The sequence below is a fragment of the Halyomorpha halys genome, unplaced genomic scaffold, assembly GCF_000696795.3.
Source record: "Halyomorpha halys isolate HHAL.00 unplaced genomic scaffold, Hhal_1.1 Scaffold1096.1, whole genome shotgun sequence".
Classification (NCBI taxonomy): Eukaryota; Metazoa; Arthropoda; class Insecta; order Hemiptera; family Pentatomidae; genus Halyomorpha; species Halyomorpha halys.
Genome location: NW_027110100.1, coordinates 36,868 through 62,532, shown reverse-complemented (window position 1 = coordinate 62,532; position 25,665 = coordinate 36,868). Strand labels below are relative to the sequence as shown.

Sequence of the window (25,665 nt, the reverse complement as noted above, 5' to 3'; positions counted from 1 at the left end):
AATTCAGGAATTTTCTAAATAAAACTCACTTCTAATTATTACCTCGGATTCGTGGATAAAAGTATTAAAAAATTAAAAGCCAATGGAGGCTCATTGAAAGTACATAAACCACAAACGTAGAGTTTTGAACCATAGCTTCATTGATTCTGTTGATGATTAATGTTCCAATGATATAATTTGTGATCTCTTATTAGTCAGATTTGAAATCTGAATGAAAATATATTGCTGAACATGGTGGAGAACTACTGAAAAATATTTCTTAGTGCTTTTATCCAAAAATGTATTCTTAAAAGTACTAAATGATTCAAAAACTCCAAATCAACCAATTGGTGAAACTTGCTTAGACACAGCATAAGCTTCAAGGGAGGATTTTGTTTCAATTCGCAAACTATCACTTCATTTCTAGAGAGGTCAGGAAAAGGTGGTTAAATTAGACATTATCCGAAATATATTTATATGCAGAAATGTAGAAAATCTTCAAAATCGATATGGGTTTTCCTCCATTACATTTGTAGACTAAGCTCAATGGACGGTGGTGCAAATACTAGAATTCAAAATTTCAAAATATTTACAGGATGTATGAATGTATGTTTCTTAATCTATTCCAGTGATTCTGTATTTGATGCGTTCCTACAAATGCAGTTAATACAAAATGTTAAAAAAAAATTGTTTGATATCAAATAATTTGTTTTTATGATGTATATGAGTCTTTGATGTATTTGACTCTCAGGAATCAGATTTTGTTTCTGGCATTTTTAAGAAAAATTTGATTATATAACTTTTGAAATATATTTGTCCATTTAATTTATGATTTTAGTAGTTATAAAAAAAAATTATATTAGTTTGTTCCTTTTCCATATTAAATAAAAATTGATGCAAAAAAAAACATAAAGTATTCAAATCTTTTTTCAAATTTTGAAATATTTGAACATGCACGTAGCATTTCACAATACTTTTTACACAATAATACTATCAAACGATATGAAAAGTAAATTTTAGCGCCATGCAATGTTGAGTCAGTTTTTGCAATACATAATCGTTGATACCGATGTATATACTTCAATAACAATTTTTTTAATTATGAGTAGAACAAATTCATTCAGCTAATTCGTCCTGAGTTGATAAGAATCATTTTGGTTCACGATATTTTTGTAGTAGTTCCAATCACTTGATATGCATTATTTTCTAAACGTGTTATAATATGAATATGTTAAAAATGATATGGTTAAAAAAAATTCATTATGACATGAAAATATATGAAAGTTAAATCACATTATTCGTAACAACTAATTATCAGATCGCGAAATGGGGACTACCTTGACATAAAAAACATATGTTCAATTTATCTGTAAAAAACCATTGTGTAACACCCTACTTAATAATCAGTTAAAATAAGGCTATCTTTAGTATATATATCTTTTTGAATGGCAACATTTATTTTTGTCATGACATACAAAAAGGTACTGATAAGGAAAATAATATTGTTCACACAAATTTAATCAGCAAATCGAACGAGAAGATTGATAAATATTTGCACTGGCTAAAATGCTTTTAGTTAATTGGTAATTGTTTTTAGCAATAGTGTAAATACTTCATTTTTACACAGAGTAGCACTACAATTTTTCACCGTGTTCATACTTCAATGTACCGATCATGTATTGACTTATTCCTTTGTTCGAGCTGTGAGTACCCATTAATTTCCTCCCTTGTGTAAATTCAATTACCGGCTAATTGAATTACATAAAAACTGTGATAAAACAAGAATGTTTTATTCATTTCGAAATCAATTTAATCGAAAAAGGTACCAAGAAATTATAATGATGAAATATATGTTTTACAAAATAAGATGATTTGTAAAATACATTCAGCATTTTGTAATACATCAATTCGTCAATTACGGAAATCATATTGAATTAACAATTCTGTTTTGCCCCATATTTTCGTTAAACAAGTACATATACAAAAGGTATTTAGCTCATGTAACATAATGATAAAACCTCAAAATATATATATTTAATATATAGATGGCAACAGTCAGTACTCTGAAAACCTAAAATTTCAGGGAAGGGTTCAAGCCATATTTATCATTTTTTTTTTTTAATTTTTAACTTATGACCCATATTTAAGTCAGTTTAGTTGACAACAACAATAAGAAGATAATTAGCTTCTAAGTCTTATTGGAGTAAAGTGTCATAATTCGGAAATATAATTTATGAACTCCTTATTTTCAATTATAAAGAAATTATATTACTACAAAAATCGTATACTATTAGTATATTTATAAGATCATTATGCAGCTAAAAAGATTAATGATGTTTGAATAATATTTTATAAATTTAAAAAAATATATATGGAAAAATGCCTAGACATTGTGTACCCCTGTAATCCTGCTGTTAAGATACTAACGATGAGGTTCCAACTAAGCAGGCAGCTTGTACTACAAGAAACCGCTGGTGTTAACCCATCCTCCAATATCTTCCAACACCTAATCCAAATAATCAGTCTCAACTAAGGCCCTCTTGGATTTAATACCCCCCTTGTACAGGTTTAATACCACATAATTACCAATATTTTTCAGTTTCATTAATTCATTTTTCATATTACTACCACTCTAAAAATTTAAATTTTAGGATGAAAACTATTTGATACTAAATTGCTATGTCAATATTAACAAAACAAAAAAAAATAATTTGTAAATTAAGAAATTAAGGCTCTGAATATTACCACTTCTTAAATATAAACTTTAAAAAAAATAAAAAAATAAAACAGATAAGCCCATAATAACCAACTGTCGAAACTTAGTATCTTGAATTTGGACTTCATATGAAGTAGGTTGATTTTTTGTTTCGTAAAAACGGACCGCATTTTTAATGATATAAGCAAATATTGGGCAAAAATATAAATTTTTCTACAGAATAATTTAATTCGAAGTCATTCTATAATTTATATCATTTTTTAAAATTTAAAATGTGAGTTCAATTTTTATATATATATTTTTTTTTTAATAAGTTGATTATTTGTTGACGTTATGGGATGGTGGTACAAGATGGTCGGAGTGGCGGTCAAAAAAGGCACAAAACAGCAAAATATTTATTTATTAATGACCTAGTGAGTCCAAAAAGGGGAGTGAATATTAATCATTACCCTTTCTTGATGAAGCCCTGCAATGTGGAGCGAAACGTTGATTACTAATAAAAATATTTTTGCTGTCTCTGTTCTTTTCTTTAATGTCACCTGAACCATCTTCTTACTAACATATTTTTTAAGCTATATTTTCTCCATTGCCTGAAATAGAGAACTGACCTGTATTTAACATACAATTTCTATTTCCTCTAGATAGAGGTACATAGCTTTATATTTAATTCGGTACCTTGAATATTAATGGAAACACAAGAATAATTCAACATTATTATAAACTCCTAAAAGTTAAGTTAAAAAGCTTTCACCTGTTTGAATTTAATGTTAAAAAGAGAGAATTTAAAACTATATACCCATGGGTTGGAACAAATTTATTATTAATCAATGCCCGAAAATCCCAACGAACTAAACCCGTGTTAGGAAAGTAATGTTCGTTGTTTATTAACAGTAAGTTGAAAATTCAACACCTCAACGGGATTTGGGTTTTCGAATCGTGCCTAATGTACTTCGGATGTAGCTTTAAACAGACCTGAATTATTACTAGTATAAAACTAAGCGTTTAGTAAGTCCGGACAGGTGTAATAGAATGGGCAAACCGCAACAATTAGCAAACTCTGAGGCGAGTCTTCTGAATTTCTCACGAGCTTAGTTTCCCTTCTTTGCGGCCGCAAGTTGTCAGCTTGTAAGCTAGCCTTGCGCCATGTTTCTCTTGAAACATGACTTCAAAGTACCGCTTATATCTTCTAAAGCCCTGCCCAAGAGAATTACCTTATGCTCTCACATTCAAATATATTATATTTTTTTTCAAGAGTGAAACCATGAATTAAATGTTATATGAATATTAAATAATTTCCCATTCGAGCTGAAAGAAAATTACTGTCTCTTGAAATAATAACTTCAGATATCCGAAAAAAATACCTTATTGCTTTGGAATCTTCTCCGTCTCGTGAAATGAATGATATAAAAGAAGGTTACTTATATAATTACTATTCGATATTTTGTGAAATTATTTTTTTAAATTTTTCATTAGTTCATTAGAAACTTAAATAAAACCATATAATAATGAATTAAAAAACATATGCATTCATTAAAAAACATATGCAATACCTTTTCATATGTGATTTTTTAACTCAGCCATAACTAAATAACACCATATATGTTGCTGTAAAATACTCAGAAATTCTGATATACTATATTTACTTTTCTGTTATTATCCAACTAATTATTATAAATAGATAGTTATGGAAGTATCACATGTGAACAAGTAAAATTATTCTGGAAAATATTGATTAGTTGACAACTATTTGACGGAGAATTTATTTAAGGTCTTGAAATTATTTAAATCATTTCTTTTTTCTGAATTTGTTTCTATTTATGATTATGGAAATACCTCTGAACGGCGGATTTTGAAATTTCGTTTTGCTATATTTTGTAATTATATACCTATTCATAAAATAAAAAAAATAATTAAATGAAATATTTAATATTATAATAATATCTATGTATGAATTAGATATTAAGATAGAAAAAATTTAAAATAAAGAATGATACTTGCGCACACTCTTATTTATATGGAGTATTTTTTTGTAAATAAATCCAAAAAAAATTTAGATCATCCTTTCTATTTTCAATTAAAAAAAATTTTTTTTGTAAACAACTAACATTTTAGTCATTAGTCAATTGAGGAGGGTTCAAAACTTTTTATAATGTGTTCATTTTGAGTTTTTCTTTGGAAAATTATTTATATTTTGTTTAAATTAAACCCCTCCCCCAAAAGAAAAAATAATTCACTAGTATCATTTTGATCAGGTAGTTCTATTTTATTTTTATTTATTATTATTGTTTCTTATTTATAATTTTCGTTTTATTTGTAGATATCGAAAATATACTATCAACGATATAATTTTTGGCTGACATAATCCTAGAAGCTTTGTACATTTTTTAAAGTATTTATTTGAACAAATTTATCTGATATCAGCTCTATATTTTGGTTTTAACAGGTAAGAATTTCCGGTTTGATTCTATGAAAATTCGTTTAGATCGGTTTGTCGCCTGAAAACCGAAGAATTTCACTCTTAAGTTGTATGTGCGTAGAACGAAGATCTATAGCTTTGATCCTACAGGATGAGGCATTGTCAGTCGAGATGCACTTCGCCTTGAATATTGCTATCTGCATCCATCATCTATCTGCAGTCCGAACATATCCTACATCCATTGTATTATAATTTGATCTAAGTTACTTCACAAACTTAGATTAGCCAATACTTTAATTCCTTTTTACTGAAAGATGATATCATGGAATGCTATTCTTTTGTGGTCCCTATTCGTCGAAACATTATGAGTTTATTTTTCAATTTGTTTATGAAACTCCTCCTATTTTCTATGGGTGGCAAGTTACACTATCCTTATTGGTTATGACTGCCGATCCACGATTTGATTGCAGATTGAAGGTTCATTATGACCAGCATTAACCCTTACAGCCTAAAATACTGGCATGGTTATCAAGGTAACGGGAATTTTCAATGATGAATTTACCAAAGTCAAAAAAATAATTTAATCGAAAATTAATCTCCTGAACTAATGGAATTGTAGGTAACATAATGGGTTATCTGACTAACCATGTAAGCAACTATACCTGAAATGGCACCATCAATTTAAGTACATAGAAGTAGAACATGTAGCAAACAATAGTAGAGAATTGATAAAAGTAGATAATATAAACTTCCACAAAACGGGCAGAAAAGGCCCATAGCACTGACAAATCAGTCTTTAAAATCTGATAATTTGAATTTAAAATGTCTAATCAAAAACAGAATTAATACAATCTTGTTCAGTTCAAATAATTGGATAAATTGGTAATAGAGAGCAAAGCTACATTAAATTATAAATAACGGAAAATGCCCAATGTGTGTGACGTTCTTCCCTGCAATACTTGAGGTTTTGTTGTGTATTCCAAAGCATATAAACTGAACCAGGAATCTTCACTGATTATATTGTGTTTCGAAGTCAAGACTTAGATTTTAAAACCGGAAATCGGTATTGGATACATCCTTGGTACAGACATTTTGTATGAGCATTATAACGAACTAGCCTTGAAACAATATAAATTAACCAAAATTGTGTCCGATTTCATCACCTGAACATATGTAAAAATTCTCAAAAAAACCTGTAGGTTTTCTGGACGTAAAGTTTTCAAAATATATACAATAAGTAGCAAACTTGCCTATTTTCGGAGAATCAGCGATTCAGCTTTTCTCAAATTGTATCCACCTTCTTTCCACTATGGACATTGGTTGCTCATAATTCCTTCGACGTTATACAAAGCACAGCATTAATCGAATGTGATGTATTCAGTAAATATAACCGGTTAGAGGTTCTTTGGTGTGGAAGAGAATTTCCCACAGAGCCCTTCCCCAGAGGTACCCCCCAGAGCGAACACTATATAGACATAGAGACCCACTGAGTACAGGAGGGGTAGCCGAGGATTACATTTGCATACAATGGCGACGATCACTCATTAGCAACAAATACACAGGAGCTGGATACACCAAGACACATTGTTAGGGTCTGCGCTTCCAGTTCTCTCTTACATTTATCTATTGCCTATTGTCTTTTCCGTCTTCTGGAGGGCACGGTGCTCTTGCACTTTTCCAGCATACCGATTATCTAACCATGGGTTTCATTTCCGGAATCCCAATGTCGAAACATTACAGCACGCTATACATTTTTACGTTATACATAAAAATAATTTATTTTTTAGCAGTTAAGCAGTGATAACACGTAACTGCCAAGAAAAGCAGATTTCATATTTTGGCATCACTAATATTATGAAGCTACTTGCCATCTACCCACTGGTGAGATCACGTATTTGTTGACTAGACTAATATGAATGAAAAATATAATGTAATAACTGAACATTAGATGAGTGATCAAATTGTCTGGTAATTACTCGTATTAATTCACCTCTTTGGAATCATGAAAAATATTAACAATCACAGATCTTTTAGATTTTTAATTTTCTTTTATTAAAGTTATATTCTTGTTCTGTAAAGTAATCATTTAACAGTAATGAGATACATTTCTCTACATACCGATATATTAATGAATTTTAAATATTTCGAATCCTTGAAAACCACGACATTCACTTTAATTCATTTGGACAACCTTTCTAAGCAGTCATATATTTATAAAATATGTATAAATAAAAACATTAAATTAAAAGATATTCAAATGTGTAATTCAATTATGGAATTACAGATGTGACAGATTTCATTTTAATTAACATGTAATTAAAACTTAGGAAGCGAAGCAGTTCAGTATGGAAGCCGTTGTGTTACTCACCCATGGACCCGGTTTCGATTCCGGCCGAGAGAGATAACTATTAATTCGGCTACTGTAGCCGTGAGTCCTACTGGCCGTACCTGGCCTTTATGAAATGGGTACCTTTAGTTGGATTGTAAACTGTAATGTTGAACGAAAAACACCTCCTTGCACAATCATTGTTGAAGAAACAGTTCTTCTTTAAAAAGTACTGAACCTTTTTTTTCAATTAAAACGTAATTAAATTAAGATCCGGAAATTGTTAAAAATGAAAAAAAATAGTAATTCCCAAATTAATTAGATAAAAAAAGTATTATTTGTTATTTGCGAATTCAAACCCAATGGATTATAAAATTGGTACGAGCAAGGAAGAGAAATGGGCAACGTTTGATCGTATTTACATAAAATGGTTTCGCCATTTATCTTGGGAGCGACCTTTAATATCGTTTCCTTTCAGACAGATCCCAATCGGAAAGTCCCCTAGTGACGATGTTTCCATGAGTTATGATCCAATAACGACTCTATACTAACTCCTAATGAGATCCACTCAGGAGCTAAGTGAAACGCACTCCTGTTATAAAGCACTAATTATCAAATATTCTCATAATTAATTATGTGCCTGGAGGGGGCCAACAACTGTTCCATAATAACATCCTTAGCATCCTCCTTGTCTTAATTTCCGCAATTACCATGAGGGAAATCTTCCTATCGCATCATCTCTTCTGTTTGTTTTACAGGACAGCTGTTCCTTGAGGATCCCCTGCAGTGGGGTAACGGGACTCCTTTCGTATTCATATTATTAGCTCAAGGCTGATAGGTCCTAACAATCTTATTTACAGTAGATAGGTTAGTAGTTCTAACGGCGGGGACAAACAATTCTCTTTTTCAAATATAGTTATCTAGATTGTTAATTAATTTTTTATAAATAAAATTCCGATAAAGTTAAGGGAAATATAAAATAATTATTTATTTATATACACCACAAACGTGGTTAAAAATTAATAGTGGTATATCACCGTATTCATACCAAAATAAATAACTAAATAAAAAATTAATTATGAATAAATAAAATCTCTATATCTGTATAAACAGAAAAATAAATAAAATGAAAATAATCAAACATATACATAGTAGAAATAAGGATAAAATAAAAAAAAAAAAATTTAAAACTAATATAACAATAAAAAATAATATAATAAAAACACTAATCAAATTTACACTATTATGAAATCTTAACTAAAATTTAAAATTCTCCTTCCTAAAAAGTTAAAATACATCGTAAAAGATTCAAATTCCTATGTTGTAATATTTATACAAAGCCAGAATTTCGAATTATCGAACAGTGTATAAAACCGGTTTTGCACTTTTCGATGTTTTTACCCTTTGCACTATGTTTGCCTCCCTCTCTAGGTATGTAAGACTATAACATAAAACATTTTTAAAACCGATTCTTAAAATTTATACACTTTGTAAAAACAATATGGTGCTTCATGAAGTTATAAAATTAATCGCTTAATATTTGCCGATGGCACATTCAGTTTTTCTTTGTTATAAAATAAAACGGGGATTCAGATATATAAACCGTAGAATTTGACTATATATTATTTTCAAATTTATATTTCTTTGCAATATCTAAAATATTGCTTTCTAAAATTAATTATTGCTATATATTTTATCAATGAAAAATTATTTATTATATTATCACCTAATTCAATACTCAATATGTTAAATCAAAAATTCGTTGGAGGGAATAAAATGTTTAATTTACCAACAATTTTGTCCGGATCACCCAACTACATTACTGTATTTTTATTTCTTGAAAGATATGAAATTTTTTTTTCAGCTCTTATAGATTTATAATAATAAGTTGTTGTAAATGTTGGCATTTGATAAAAATAATTTTACTTTTACTTCAAAGAGGTACAACATTGTATCTAAAAAATTCAAAATATTGGTATTATTTTTAAATTCTAGCAAGTTTATGAGTAAAATGTCTTACCACAATTTTCGCAGTTTGAAGTTTTTTAAATCTCAAATTTCCCTTTTGGACATTTGTAGTCCAATCTAAACTTTCCATAGCGATGTCTCTGCTCACATGTGCAAGCTAAAGATTTGATTAGAAATAGGTTTACCATATATTTCTTTAATTTATTATACAATGAACTTTTTTACTAATCCAATGTGAACCAGCAGAAAACAGTGCATATATAATACTAAGGAGTTATCCTTTGATAAAAGAATGAAGAATTTTTAAAGAAACCACCTCAGACGAAATAAAAAAAGAGCCTCCCTTATTCAAAGACCAGTCCGATAATGGGGTGATTGAACCATCGCACTGTTATAACTGGCCAATGGTCGGAGAGTGTGTATCTTTGAAAAAGGCAGGATAAAGGAAGGCACGAGCTAATCAGAGAGGCAGTGAAAAGAGGACCCAAACGAACTGCCTTTATAAGTAGCTGTGAAAGGGAAGACCGGTGGCACGACCCCGAGATAGATGGCTCTGGTCTCAAAGGATCACGACAATTATTTTCCTCAGCCTGCGTCAGATTAAGGCGGCAGAAATACCGAGTTATCGTACAATACTCCTGCCTTCTTCTTCTTCTTTCCTGTTAGTTCCTTTTGTCCGTTCTTTCCACCTCCCTTGTAATGGAATAATAAGCTCCTCTCTCCGGATCTGTTTGCATACCGTCGACCTTTTTTGGACGAGTCCGGCTGCTGAGTGGAGATGAGCCACAGAGAAAAGGATTCCTCACCAGATGTCCGACTAAGCCTTACAACTATGTGCGAAGAGGTATGTTGGATGTTCCGTTAAAATAAAACCGGTCATGAAAAGGCCTTTGATTCCATAATCTTAACGGCTGTTTTTTAATCTCATAACGGAACACTTTTTGTCATTTACCTTTTCTCATTCGAAAGTTATTTTTTAGTGTTAAGTTGCATTCAATGGATTTAGTTTTCTAGTCCACGGCTGCTGAAGTCCACTTGTCAGCTTTCTTATCCTACCTAGTTTTTGAACCACAAAATAAATGCGCCACATTACCTCACTACAATATCATGTCATATCATCATAATTTATTGACTTGGCCCTCCAATGATGAGCACCGAGTGAATCTCGCACCAGCAAAGCAGCTTGGCCTTCCCTTATGATTCTCTTGTTAGGAAGTCTGGTGGTCTGTAGTGAAGTTGCCATTTCTTTACATTTCGGCGATTTTATTCTATTTTATTTCTTCTACAGTTTTCACAATCGTTTCATTATGATAACGTAATTTAAATAAATTCGTTACATCAGATTATGAATTTCCATTAAATTTTATGGTTTAGTCAATTTAATTTAATTGGGGCTATATGTTCTATTGAAAGGTCAGGCTTAATATTTCTTATTATTACACGATAAGATATTCTAGGCAATCAGTTTCTAAATGAGGACCAATATGCTAAAAAAAATATTTAAAATACCTGATATATCCACAGATACACACACGCATTCATATATATATTGTATTATTTGACGGTTTGTGATATGGTGGCTTGGCTGAAATTATATAAATAAATTTTCTCATAATTATATCATCCGTATGAAACAGCAATGTTGTGTATGCAGATTTTGCCACTGTGGGTTTTGTTAAACGTGGTTTAAATATTAAATGTTCCATTGACGTAGGCATATAAAAATTAAAAACTAGCTGCAACTTTAAATCTGTAACCATAATCCACTGTCATCCATCTTGTTTTATAACGTATTCATCATAATTATGCTTCAACATCAAGTCTTGAGGAACTGATATTTTCATATTATTTATGAGCCTAAGCAGGTTATCGACAATTCGGTAACATACCATACTTGAGACAACTAATAAAGCCATATTTTACCTTCACATCACAGTAGGAAGTTCTGTTGTTGTCTTTTGAAGGGACGACACGAGAGAAGAACCGTGGATAAAAAGTGGTCTAGCAGGACAATTTTTTTTTTTTTTTTTTTAGTGATTCGAGCTAGTTGTATGAGGCTAATGGTAGGCGGCGAAGGAGGGTTGAAGAAAGGACTAAGTAAGAGATAAAAAGAGGCCTGCCGTAGGAGATTGACACAGAGGGAGGCGACAATAGCTGATGCCGGACAAAGCGAAGCCGGTGAAAGGGTGGCATGAAATATAGTGCGGGGGCCTGTATTAATAATTAGTTGACAGGGTCATTAATAACAGCGAGAAAGAGCGGCCATGTTGGCTATAGCCTTAATGAAGCTGGGAGTAGCCATTGTAGGGGTAACAAGCTTCTACACGGCTACTTCACCATGTCACATCCAAGCATAAATCATAGCTGGCTTCTTTATCTAGGCCCAATTATCCAACGTGAGTCGCTAAGACGTTTCTCTTGGTGGGGCACCCGGCCCACGAGGTCTTGTTCAGGGCTGTCTGTATTGTGTCACGAATCTCATAGTGCAAGCATGTTCTAAGTGCTGCGTCTGCTCTAGGAACTGATATTGCAACGGCAGTTCACGAACAGAGCCATTTGATAATAAAATACGCTAAAATCTAAATGAAATAAATTCCAATAAGAACATTCTTTTTTCAGATACCAATCCTACAAAATTCATACCTGTGCTATAGATAGCGTTAAAAGTTAGAACACCTTTTAACTTTAATTTTAACAACTTTTAGTTTTAATTTTTAAAAGAATTAACAATTTTTCTTATCCTAAAAATCTCAAAACATAACTAAAGCAATTGAGATTATAGGTCGAATTCATAAATGGTATTCACTGCAGTAAATAAAAAGAATAGGCTTTCAAACTTTCTGTACAGAATTGTAGATTATTTATTTATATTTTTTCCCATACTAAAATAATATAGTCTAAAAAATATTCAACAAATGATGAACTTACTAAGTAGTAAATTTCACAACTCAACCAATTCAATTTCATAACTCCAACCAAAAAATTGAAACTAAAATGAATGAACAAACTCTCGAAAAAAATTTACAGAATACGTAAAGCTATTCATTTATTAATTAATCCATGTATTTTTTCTGTTGTTTAGCGGTATAAGGAAAAAAAAAAAAATGAAACTCAATGGGATAGTGCGATCGTGTATCTTTAACATACTGCTCTTCCGATTCGAATTTCTTCTCGGATTACTAAAAACTCTTAGATACATACCCGTGACATTCCTAATGTTTTTACTGTCATTATATATGTCTGTGTTGTAAAAAATCTTTTTATTTATTTAAATTGTTCGTCTTTTTCACATAAAATTTCCATCCCTCATCATGATCAACCCAAATAATTATTTTCTTGTCAGTTTATATCACTTTGAAGAAAACGTTCTTAAAGCATGTCCGCGGTTAGTAACCTTTACCTATTTCTCTAGATTTACTTCTTGCTTTATCCCCTAGGACTTGCTGTTGCAGGGAGTTGGCCTGGACGTGAAGGATGGACTGCCCACAGCCGCCCCCGGCTGGCCCTACCCCTCGGTCTACCACCCTTACGAAGCCGCCTTCGCTGGCTACCCCTTCAATGGGTAAGTAATTATTATCATGCAATAAACTAATTCTTTGTGTTCATAAAATTAAAATTATTGACATACCGTGTTCATAACTTATTCCAAATCTTATAGTCATGGAGGATAAGATTGATATGAATTTACAATAATAATTTTCAAATATTATTAGACTCAAAATAACATTATTTTTATAATTGACCAAGAAAAACAAAAATCTACTTCATTTTATATATGAGGTTTTAAGTTTCACGATACATTGAATCCCAAAATTGAATAAAAAAATTTCGGTTGTCCATCCCCCGGCCGCTGAGACACTTCTGGAATAATTTTTCTGTTTTGGCACAAATGTCAGATATCAAGGCAGGTTGAACATCAGAAATCGTTATTACCACCTGATGTTATGTTTCAAGATGAGAGTCTATGATTGGTTTCTTTTATCCGTTATTTATTTTTTTTTTTTTAAGTTATTAGTTTCTTTTATAAGATAAATAAAAATATATATATATATACACTAATAACTAAGGCATATTAGCTCTACCACGCCCAATGTGGTTTCACAATGATGGTTGCTTCTCTAATATGATCTATGGCTTCCAAGTTTTACTACTGTTTGGATTATTAAGTATAAAATTTAATTGTTGAAACTAAGCATTAAATTTTTCCAGTTAGACAGAAATAGAATAATTTTGTTATTTATAGCATATCTATATAGTGCAACAGTTAGAACGCTATCACCACCAATTTTACATTTATCGAACACTCCGAGTTGTTCGTGTTTTTTTTTTTCTTTTTCTCCTTCTTTTGACCATTTATGGCTTACGTGGTGTATACTACAAGACATCAAACTATCCCAGTCAGAGTGGGAAGGTCAAGATTCAGTCCGTGTGTTCGCCAAAAATAAATTTCAACTTCCCCAAAGTTTGCTTGGTGACGCCATAACACTCAGCCCTCTATACTCTCATTTTTCTGTTCCTGTCTTAAGCTATACCTTCTTCCATTTTTCGATTCCTTGGGTTAGGACGAAGGTAGGCAGGGAGGCACGAAGGCAGCCTCCCCAAAACCTCTACCGGCGATAGGGTCCCATAGAGGAGCTGCCGATAAGGAGATAAGATAGCGGGAAGAGATGATCCCCGCGGCCATGTTGTAAGAGTAAACTTACCAAAAGTGCCGCCATGTCAGCTGAACCGACATATTTACCCACATATCGTGTGGTGATAGCCTCACCGCCTCCCTTCAGATCTCGCCTTATCTACCGTCCCTGATAGCCCAGTCAGCTAGTCCCTGCGTCTATGAAAGACTTCACTGTGTAAAAGATCGGATCTCAAATTAAAAGCCAATGATAAAAATATTAGTAATTACTTATGAGTAAATAGAATATATATTAGGTTTTTTAGAACATGGTTCATATTGAAATAGCTGAGGATTCCTAAATAACCGTTATAAAAGTAATAATATATGCCTGAGGAAATGCAATAATCCTGAAAAAAAACTGTTATTGACGGATTAATGAATCATTTGAACAGATTAACCGAATAACCACTTGCTTAGAGCAGTTTCGTTATTCCCTTTCGCTGTGGAGGTAAGTCCTGACCACAAATGCTGAACTTTATAACAGTTTTAAAAGTGATTTAAGAATTTACTCATTTAGCAGTTCTTATATCAAGCCGCAATATACCGTCGTTCCTCCTAGTAGGCGTATTAGTTCCATAATGCCCAAACAATTTTTAAAAATATTATTTCAAAAAATGTATTTATTACATGTAAAATCCATCCACAATCTGCAACAAGTGATTTTGATTCTATAAAATAATTTTATACGATATGAAAAATTTTGAAAATAAAATAAATAAGCATACTTTAATGAATTTAGATCTTGGCCACTACATATTTAATCTGACTTGTTGGATTGTCAAGGCAGAAGACTTAAGTTGAACATGTCGATTTGACTATTTTAGGGCAACTGCATTACCCCATTTATTTTACTCAATTTTGTTTTGTTTGGAGAGCTACCATGTACACTGATTTGAAATGGGAGTTTTAAAAATGCACTATATAATATTTAATTGGAAATTTGACTTAAGTGCGGAATTGTTAAAAGTCTAAAAGTGTAATTGTAAATGGGTAACATTGCAGAGAAATTATTAGAACCACTAACGCAATTCATGTCAACGTTCTTATTAGAACTAAATTAATCGATAATTGTTAGTTTAAGACTGCTACGCAATTCATTTAATTATTTCAGCATTAACCTTTTCTTGGAGTAAAATTTTGTATATTACTCACTATTCACATAACCTATGCAGAGAGGGTATTCTTTATTTTTCGTTCTACCTTCTGTTGCATTTATACATTGTAAAGAATAAAGAGACATCAATATACAATCCATTCTTTTTTTTTTATTTTATTTTTTATGTTCTGTTTTAAAACTCTCTCCAAAGAACAGTATCTGCTGGCAATTTCCCTCAAATTCTCAAAGAGCAGATCGTGGCCGTAAGGAGGCGAGGCGGCGAGGATGAGGAGGAATGTTTAATCTTGAAATGAGACCACGAAGCGGAATGGTCGGGATTTTATGCTCCCATCGACTCTCTGTAGTCAAGACCGCCACTCTGATTTATATCGCCGGTCTCTTCCAATGAGATCCTCCGATGAGGTTCATATACATATAGATTTATACAAAAATCAGGGCCTTAACGACCAGGAAAAAATAGAAAATGGGACGGACACGGGAGGATGAGGGACTAAACAAAAAAAATAAAATAAAAAAAAGTTAAAAACTTGTTGAGTAAAGGGAAACTTTATCCCGGCCATAGTTGGCCCTGCTTTCCCCTCTTCTCCCCCCAACAACCTGCCCCTTAGACTTTTTACTTCACACCTTTTCACAATCACCTAACCCAACAGCCATCCTAAACCACTGAGCTTAATAATTCTATAGGGCGTTTTAGTTCACGCTTCTTTGTTTCCTGTTTTTTCTTTTATATATTTATTTTTTTTATGAAACGTAATTCTTATATCACCTACCTTTTAAAAGTCTGTTCACTGGATTAATAACAACTCATGTACTATGCTGAAATACAGCAAACGAAATAAGTATTTTGTATTTATAGAACGAATCCTAAAATTCTATTGGAAAAATCGTTATTGCTATTCTGAGGAAGAATTGAACGAATTATGTATATTAATATTTTTTTTTCACTTATACAGTCACTTATAATAATCTGTTTAACATTATGAAAAACAATCAAGAATATTGTTAAGTTTTAAAAAATATTGACTTTTTCTGTTGCTTTTAATTCGAAATTTTCTAGACCAGGCACAATAAAAAAACATACTATTTTGAATATTGTTAGAATCGCCTTTTTTGTACAATATCAGCGATAAAAATATATGTATATATTATTTTACTTAGTTTATTATATTAAAATTATTTATTTTATTTGATTAATTCTTTATTATTCTTATATATTTTATGTTATGAATTAATAATTACTACCCTATACATATATTTTGTTTAGAGTTTGGCAAATTGTATTGTTTTTCAATAAAACGTTTTTATCTCTACTACTTGCAGATGTTAAAACACAATTGTTTAATATATTTTTTAAAAACTAATTCAGATTAATTAACCATATTATCAAATTATATTTTTTTATATACATATTACATGTTAAACAACTTTTAAAACAAGATATTTATAAAACTTCAAATTCGCTTATTCTGTCTAAATCGTCTTTGTCCATTATTATATCATTTATGTTTTATATTCATTCAAGTTCTGCTGACTATTGTTAATAAAAATAAGTAAATAAATAGTTGCTCTTTTTTGCCTTTTTGTTAACTTTTTCAATGCAAATCACTCCATTGATACAATTATTTGAAAATAATAATCTGATCCAAATCCGTAAGAGACCAAAGTGCAGCTGATTTCGTGTTATATTTATATTCTTGGATGAAGGTAAATGGCGGTATCATTTTCGTGTAAAATGTGGTTGTAATGATGATCCTGCAACTGATGAAAATTTAATATTTATTAAACGGTGATATTTCTTTTTTTTTTTAAACTATTTAAAATCATTAGGCGATCTTCAAATATGCACCCTTCAATAATTTTATGATTTCGTCATAGAATAAAGTCCCATATTATGTTCAGTTAAGTTATATTAAGGCTGATAAATTAAAATTATTTACGTTATAACAACGGCAAACATTTTTTAAAGAATCTAAATCCTAATGACCCATTACGGGTAGATGCATTTATTAAATAAATAAATTCAAAGATGAGATATAACCAGTGGCTCAATATTACATGGAACGTGTTTACAAAATATAATTGTCTATATTAGATTACAATTTGAATAAACAAATACTAATGTGGTACTTGCACAACACTAGTATAAAAAATTGCATGTATTTTCAGATTTGTTTACGAATATTTTGTTTTCTATTCAATAAAAAATAAAATACTTTAGCCTTAACAGGCTCGTCTGTATAGTGACATGCTGTCAAGATTGTATACATGAATTATCTTTTTTATCATTCTATTAGAATAACTATTGCTCAATGGAGATCTCATAGGGAATAAAGAAGGAAGGTGGTTCTATAACGAAACATCAATTTTTCAAAATGTAAAAATACAACGTAACGAATTTCATTTGATTTTAATGGATTGACCAATATTTCATATGGGATTTAAGAGTGATACTAATTGATAGTAAAAAAAGGTTTTAACTTTTTTTTCTTCCTGATTATTATTCTAGATGCACATCTGGATTGAATAGTGCTAATCTCATACTTTTCAGAGCACTGAGGGTGATTACAAAATAAATTTGAAATTAGTATCATACGTTTCACATTCCAAGGTTTATTTCCTGCCCTTTCTATGAAATTCCAACATCTTTTTTTATCGGTTACTGATATTTATTTTTTAATTTTCATAAACAATTTCCTGTTTTTGTTGCGTGAAGTATATTATAACTTTAAAATTGAACATTTTATGAAAAAAAGACGATACATTTTGATGTCTAGTCTCTTTTGAAAGTGATATGATCGTAGTCATTAAGTTCATTTTTCATCAAATCCACCTCTATCCAACTATCAGTTTGATATTTTTCTATTATGCTGCAACACCGTATAGCCAAAGGATTTTCAAACAATGCAGTAATTGATTATTTATCTACTAGATTACAGCACAATTCAAACCAACAAAAAATATATCATAGCAACTGGGAGTTCAGAAATAATGTTCTAGGTCGAAGAATCGCTCCGACAAGTAAGTTATCGTTTGAAAAGCCATTCATGGATACTTTTTTAGCTTTAAATATCCCATAACTAGATTTATGTAACAGTTGAGATGAGACAGTTGGCAGCATTGCCAAAGCCGTCACGTGACAAGCACTTCCTCCATCGGAAGGTTCCCGACCCGTAGAGCGCTTCCTCCTCCCGATATGTACACATCCGTCGCACGTACTCCATTGTCCCCGACTGGTCCATCTTCGGCCCCGTACTCTGTTATTATATTCTAATCAATGTTCCGTCGGCTAATTTGGCCTCGTTCATAACTGATTCTACTCCCTACTTCGGATTTCGGGGGTCGGAAGTGCTTATTTGGAGCCTCCTACATGACAGGCCTCAGGAACAATACCCTCTTCCTTTTCAGTCCTCTTCAGCCCGACGGCAGGCCTTCTAATGTTCAGATCACAGTTCCAATCTGTCCTGGTTACATGATGAATGCTAGTGCCGAATTGAGTTGACCAACAGTTGTCCAATGTATGAACGAGAAATGTAATCCAATACCATCACTATAAGTCTTACTAATTTGAAATTATTTTCAAGTAATTAATACACAATTAATTAGTCATACAATACACCTGAGTAATCGGCACTCTACGGCGGAAGCGATGACCCAAATTAGAATGCGCTAGCAAAGCGCGGAATTATAACGAGATGTTTGCTGCGTTGTGAGTGGAACAAGTTTCTTGTTGAATAGATGAATCAGTTATTTGTTTTGATGTTTATTTATGAACGATTCATCTCCAAGTATTTCGAATTAAAACCACTAGCGTTATGAACAACTGCAGAATGGCATCTCATCTAGGTTCCCATACTAACCAATCAGCCTATCGTTTCCCAAAACTCCTCAGACTGGTAATACAACGAAAGCTAATGACTGCGTGACTGCATAAAGAAGACGGGACCCGGGAAGGAGAGAAGGCCGGGAGATGAGGCTATCTTATCCGAGGACCGCGGCTTGGTAGCCACCCTTGTAACTGGAGGTTATCTTAATTGGAGGGAGGCGGCGGTGTGATTTGCTCGACACCGCTCCGTCGACAAGGAACTTACATTAACTGAGGTATTTTTATCTGCTCCGGGACACAACAAGTAATTGATCTGCCCAGCTATTTAAATAGTTTCTCAGCCGGCGCCATCAGGTCGCTAACCGCCGCCCAGGAGAAAACTCTACAACTGCCGGTGTCATCCTTGTCTGTAATCGGAATTCCGAGGGTTTGCTCATTACAGGGTAAACGACATCTGTCTGGGATTGTACGTTGCAGTTTTTCTTAATTGGGCTATAACCAAATATGCACTTTTTTGGAGCCTCTTAGTCCTAATAACCATATCTCGCAAAATAGCCCCTGCATTATTTTACATACACAGGTGTGAAGAGCCTCAAGTTTAAAATCTTTTACGAAATTGAAAATATGTATTTATGGTGAGTAAATGCCTGGGATTGTGGCACTCACTGGAAATGCTACTAAATATAATAGAGTTAATATTTTTTTTTGTAAACTTGGCTCTAACGATTTTGATTCAGCCGATATCGATGTTCAAATTGAAAGGCCACTCATATCATCTCGGTCTTAACCATGAAATTATGCGAGAGAGCTTTACTGACGGATTTTCAAAAAAGTTACCTCTAAAGCGTCTATAATTTTGTTTATTTGAAATTTTAGCATCTTTCTTTATTTGCAGCAATGAAACATGTATACATATACAATATGAAAAATAAGTCAATGAACTGAAGGAGCAATATTTTCTCAGGTTGAAAAAAAATTACCAAAATAAGAGTAGTAATCTATACGTATAAAATACCGCTAGAAATTCAATAATTTTAGAAAAATAATAACTAGCTTGTTAATTTGTATTGAGTAATTGAGAGTGACGGAAAAAGCATAAATAATCGGAATTAATAAATATATACATGTTTCTATGGTTATTGTAGAAATAGTCAGTTTTAATTAATTGTATATGAAATATATAGGTAAAGGGAAGTACTGCTATAAAATATTTCTTCTTCAATCCATATTTGAGCAGAATTTAATTTTAGAATAGGTGTTGTATGAGGTGAACACCGCAGATTAAAAAACATGTCAACATACAATTGTATGATTGTGTTTACTCCATTTCGAATAAATAAGATTATAATATATTTCTTGGGTTGTTTAGTTTACAGAGACATTAAAATGGGATTAAAAATTTTCTTTTTTAAAAAAATTGCAGGGTTACAAAAACATTTCAAATTATTTTATTCAATTATTAATTAAACTTTTCTCGAGATTCGAAGATTTTATAATTTTCCACTTGATTGCTCCTCTGCACCCTCTCTCCGCTGAAACTTTAACCTTTACCCCGAGTATTATAGGAGTACTCTCTGCAGGTGTATACAACAAATCTGAAATAAAATATCTTTTATTATTTTATTGAATTTGTTGTTTGATATTTTGACTTCTTATTCACAATATCCTGATACAGGGGTAGATGTTATGGAAGATGATGCCGACACAGGATAGGGTTAGGACATGTTTTGTTGCCGTTAAGCCAAAGGGCAGTCCTTGTAACTTGATAGGGATTATTTAATTTACCACTAGCGACAACTTCCTCTATGAAGCCATTCTATGCTCTACGCTTTGTCCTTCTAACGAAATTACACTCACCCGTTCAGATATAATTATTTTTTTTAATTACGCCGTCTCGTATATTTGGTTAAAATTTATGCTACCGATTTGATTCATTTGGTCATAATTGAATTAGTTTATTTTCGCAATATTTCTATAAAAGGAGAGGGTAGATTTACTAGGTACTTTTGCAATTTAAAAGGCTTCCCGGTATTGAAAGTCTTCACAGAAATAGCCTTTTCAGGACAAACTCAACTTTCTTTTTCCAGTACTGCAGAAGTTCCATGGAGTATATCTCGGCCGAACATACCCACATCCTTGATGAATTTTATTTCTGTACTTCATTCTATTTTAGTTAAATCAATTTAATAATATTAAAATAAATCTTATTTAAAAAGCCTTAAATTATTGCTTTATAAAACTCCAAACCATCCATCTTATTTCTTTAAATAATTTATAACATCATTTGATATGTATAAAAAGAAAAAAAAAACGATGTTTATTAGTTATTTTTTATATATGTAGATTGTAAGTTAAATTACATTAATTCATTCATAAGTTCAAGGATTTTAGTTGATACCACAATTTTATTTAATAGAATAATAATTAACGTTATAATCTACAGAAAGTAACCACCATTAAATTTATAATATTTAATATACTTCAATAACGTTAAAACAAATATAAAAAAAAAAATATTATCATGAACTTATATTTTGTAATAATCAATTCCCCTCAATATTTGAGTTGGATCAGGCGATATAAATACAAACAGCATGTTCTTGGTAGTATTAGTTTCATTAATTGTTGCAATAACGTATTTCACTAATCATTATTTCATCATTGTTGAAATTTTACATCACGATTTATTAATTCTAAGATTTTACATTCTTGTTTGAGTGCTTTAACAAACTTCAAATTATTTCACAATTCATTATTTCTTTAAAAATCGTTAATGTATATCATGTTCATGTTTTTAACAGTACTAATTTGGAAATGTTTTGCTTGTATCGTTGATTTAATGACTCGAAAACACTTTAAAATGCTTTATCCTACATCTTATGCTCTGCAAAGCGGTTTAGGATTGAGTTAAGCAATAATTCTCAAAGTGATCTTTTTTTACTTCAGTATTGTTTCCATTTCTTGATAGTTTTGAACCTCATGTGTGATCTAATCGTATTAAAACAAAAATTTATTTTATTTTTAATACAGTTTGTACTGCCGGATTATGGGAATTATGCTGAGTTCACTAACCAGGCAATCCTTTGCCAGAGCCTGGATATAAAAGTCAAGGCCATTTCTTCACTTCTCCATCAGCTTCTTTTAGTAGTGTTTAATGTGAGCATTAATCACATGACTGTCATGAACTTTATTTAAGAAAGTTTAGTTTACAATTAGATTTTCAAAAACATTCTATGATTTTTGGGGGTTTATAATTATATATATCCTTTTGAATTACTATTGTAAAACTCACTTTTTTTTTTTGTTCTGAACCATTGTAAATTATTACAGAATGTTTTATTCCAATAGCAATCAACAACAATTGTCAAAGTGATATCTGTAACATGATCAATTTTTTACAAAAATTATCTGGATTGATATTTTTTCTTTTTTAAACTTTGGCATAATGATTCCAAAAAACTTGATATCTGTGGCCAATTTTCAAATTCGGACTACATATGGGAGAATGAAACCTATAACTATATACGATTTTTGTATTATTCGTATCTTGAAACGTAAAACTTCAAAATTTGAGGGAGAGAGAGTGTAAATTATTATTTTTTTTCTCTTACAGAGGTGTATTATTTAAATTTATTAACTAAGCGTATTACAATATACAAATATAGGATTTTATCCATACAATTCATAAAGAAATGAAACACTGTTGAAAGACAAAATCTTGTCAATGTATTTTTTAATTCTAATGAATTATTTGTTAGTATAATTATTTTTATATAGTTGATCATTACTGATTGTTTATGCTATTCGTCATGATTTTTAAAATATTTATATTAAATTAAATTATAATTCATACAACTAATTTATTAGGAAAAGACATGGGAAGGCAAATACATAATAGTTATTCCCATATTGAATGTACACATATTAAAATTTTATATTTAAATCAGTCAGATAGTAACAAAGTCACATCCAAATGTCTCTGTTTGAAGCATGGAGCATTTTGAGAAGTCGAGGAATGAGATTCAGTTCTGTAACATACTGCCTCACGATTTTATTAGGACTATTTTGAGAGTATAATCTATCTCTGTCGCTAACAAAACGCATTAATCATTATTAGTGAAGGTTTAGCTACCCAGCTAATTAGGGCAGGTGTTGCAAGGCGCATGATCTGCCTAGCGCAAGTACTACTAATGACGGCGTGGTCTGCATATCCAACTCCGCCAAGGACTTGCGAAACAGTCCTCTTTCAAGCTTCAGTTTCAACCCTTCAGAGAGGCAAACTGTGTGTCTTTTGAACACTTTTAGATGTTTTACTTTTTTTTTTTTGTAACAAATCTAGCCCATTCCCAAGGGAACAGATTGCCAGTACGTCCGTCAGGGTTTCAAAAATACCACCCCATAAGGAAGGTAGGGGAGTCTGACACTAAGGACCGAGGGTGTTTTTAGGAAGTCGAGGCCGAAGGAAAAAGAAGCCCTAATTAAATACTCGTACATCAATATTTCTTTCCTCCTCCATCTGGTTGCACCCTCTTTCCTCTTTCCACTTTTTCTTCTTCTTTCCTTTTTAATTTAGTCAGTCGTTAGGCCTCCCTTGTTAACATAGTCTCTTTTGTTTCGCGCGTGTCACTCCTCTGGATGTGGATGAGAGGACAGGAGATGAATGTTAGACTTTTTTTGAGAGTATTAGCAGTTCCAATTATAACGAGCTCCTCTTGTAGAAATGAATTTGAAGAAGGGTTTGATATAATTGAAATACAATTTTTAAAATAACAATTAACATTGTCTGTATGATATAGTTGAATACCGTTTATCTTTCATAGTCGGGACTAAGACAACGCCCTTTAAGCGGGAAAATCCACATTTTGAAAAAGAAAAACTCCAACTTTTATTTAATAAAAAGATTAACTGTAAATCTCACATTCTCCATTTCAGCAAATTTTACGGTAAACATGAAAAACCTCTAATTTAAAAAACAAGATTTTTAATTAAGTTAATGCTTTCGAAATGTATCTAGTCTGTTAATTTTGATTGAGGTATCTCAATTAAATACCACCAACCATTAGAGGTTGGGGAATCTCTGTGCAGTAAAAAAACAGTCACATGGGATTCAAATCTTTATTCTATTCTTCATCTTTTTTTGCGCATTTTTCCCGGTTTTTTTAAGAAATGGATTATGCAAATTTAGATTATTATTGAATAATCTTTTTAAAAAATTAAAGTTACTCATGACTCATCGCTGATGTGATCGTCATGTTAATGTTGTATTAATTATGAAATACATCTTCCATAATTAAAGAACAAAATGACTTCTATTTTTATTTTCTTTCTTGGAAAAAAATTGACAATACACAATTTCCCTCGAGTCTAACTTTTTATGACACGACTTTTGTTTTAATACGCCATTGGTAAAAGGTTGTTTCCCTGATTAATAACAAAAACGAATAAATGTTTACTTCAGCCCTATTATTACAGTTGTTAAATAACATGAGTTTACATTCGAAAAACAAAAAAAAAAAAAAAAAAGGGGGGTAATTAAACTTTCATATTCAAGGAGTGTTTCTGGAGTGGCAACATTCACACGCCATCGTCTTATCTGATGGGACGCCCGTACTGGTCTGCTCACGGGTCGACAACTACCAAGACCGATCAATCTTAGTAACTCATGGGCTGCTGCTTCGGGTGCCTTGTCTCGCAGGAATATGTCCACGTGTATATTCAATGATATATTTTTATAAAGTCTAAAATAAATGTGCGGTCTCTAGACATGTTGCTTCTAGTAGTAACAAATTTACTCATTTCCTCAATACGTTTTAGTCTTTATGAGTACTATTAATATAGATCGTACTGTATAAAAAAAATAATATAGTAACTATGTCAAGACTCAACACTCGTTATGATATCAACAATCCTACGTTTCGGCCTATTCGGCCATCATCAAGGACAATCTAACAATTAACAGCTTTTATTATGTATTCATTTGCAACAGTTTTAACAACAACTTTACTATTAATGATTTAACATATCTTAAATATAAATTTACACATCATATCCAATTTATTAAAAACGTCTCGCTGGCAATTCTGGCCGTCATTAATAACAAGTCACCTTATGATAAGCCGACAAAACGTTTTTAATAAATTGGATGTGAGGTGTAAATTTATATTTTAAGTATGTTAAATTATTATTAATAATGTTGTTGATATTGTTACAAACGAATGTGTAATAAAAGCTGTTAATTGTGAGATTGTCCTTGAGGATGGCCGAATAATTGTGGCACGTATTAATATTGGCTGTGGCATGCGTTATAGAAGGGATTAGCACTGGTATAGGCCTTATTTACCTATACGTCTAGGTAAAACAAAAATAGAGTTAAATAAAAATGTGTCACGATCTAAGTTGACATGGTGTCAACTTTGTAACCTTTGTACCCTTGAGCTAATAAAGGTTGATTCATTCTTTCCACATCGTTTTCGATTATTACACGTTATAATCTTTTTTAACCGGTATGGAAGGGATACAAAAATTTCATTGGGAATCGACTTTCAGTGTTCAAAATATTGCTCTGTGATGTCTAATTATGAGTAACATATTTACAACTATTTAGTATAGTTTTAACTAGCTAACGGATTTATTTATTTAAATATA

The 25,665-nt window shown here is 31.5% G+C and overlaps 1 protein-coding gene across 3 annotated transcripts in view; it reads left to right on the top strand.

The window, feature by feature from the left end:
• Positions 1-25,665, top strand: part of mirr (mirror) — a 77,573-nt gene that overhangs the window by 35,688 nt on the left and 16,220 nt on the right. For 2 of the 3 annotated variants that reach the window (XM_014432660.2, XM_014432662.3), the window contains exon 3: positions 12,843-12,967. In XM_014432660.2, the coding sequence (XP_014288146.1) occupies positions 12,843-12,967 (125 nt within the window). The remainder of the gene's footprint in view (positions 1-12,842; positions 12,968-25,665) is intronic. The other variant, XM_014432661.3, reaches the window with a different exon arrangement.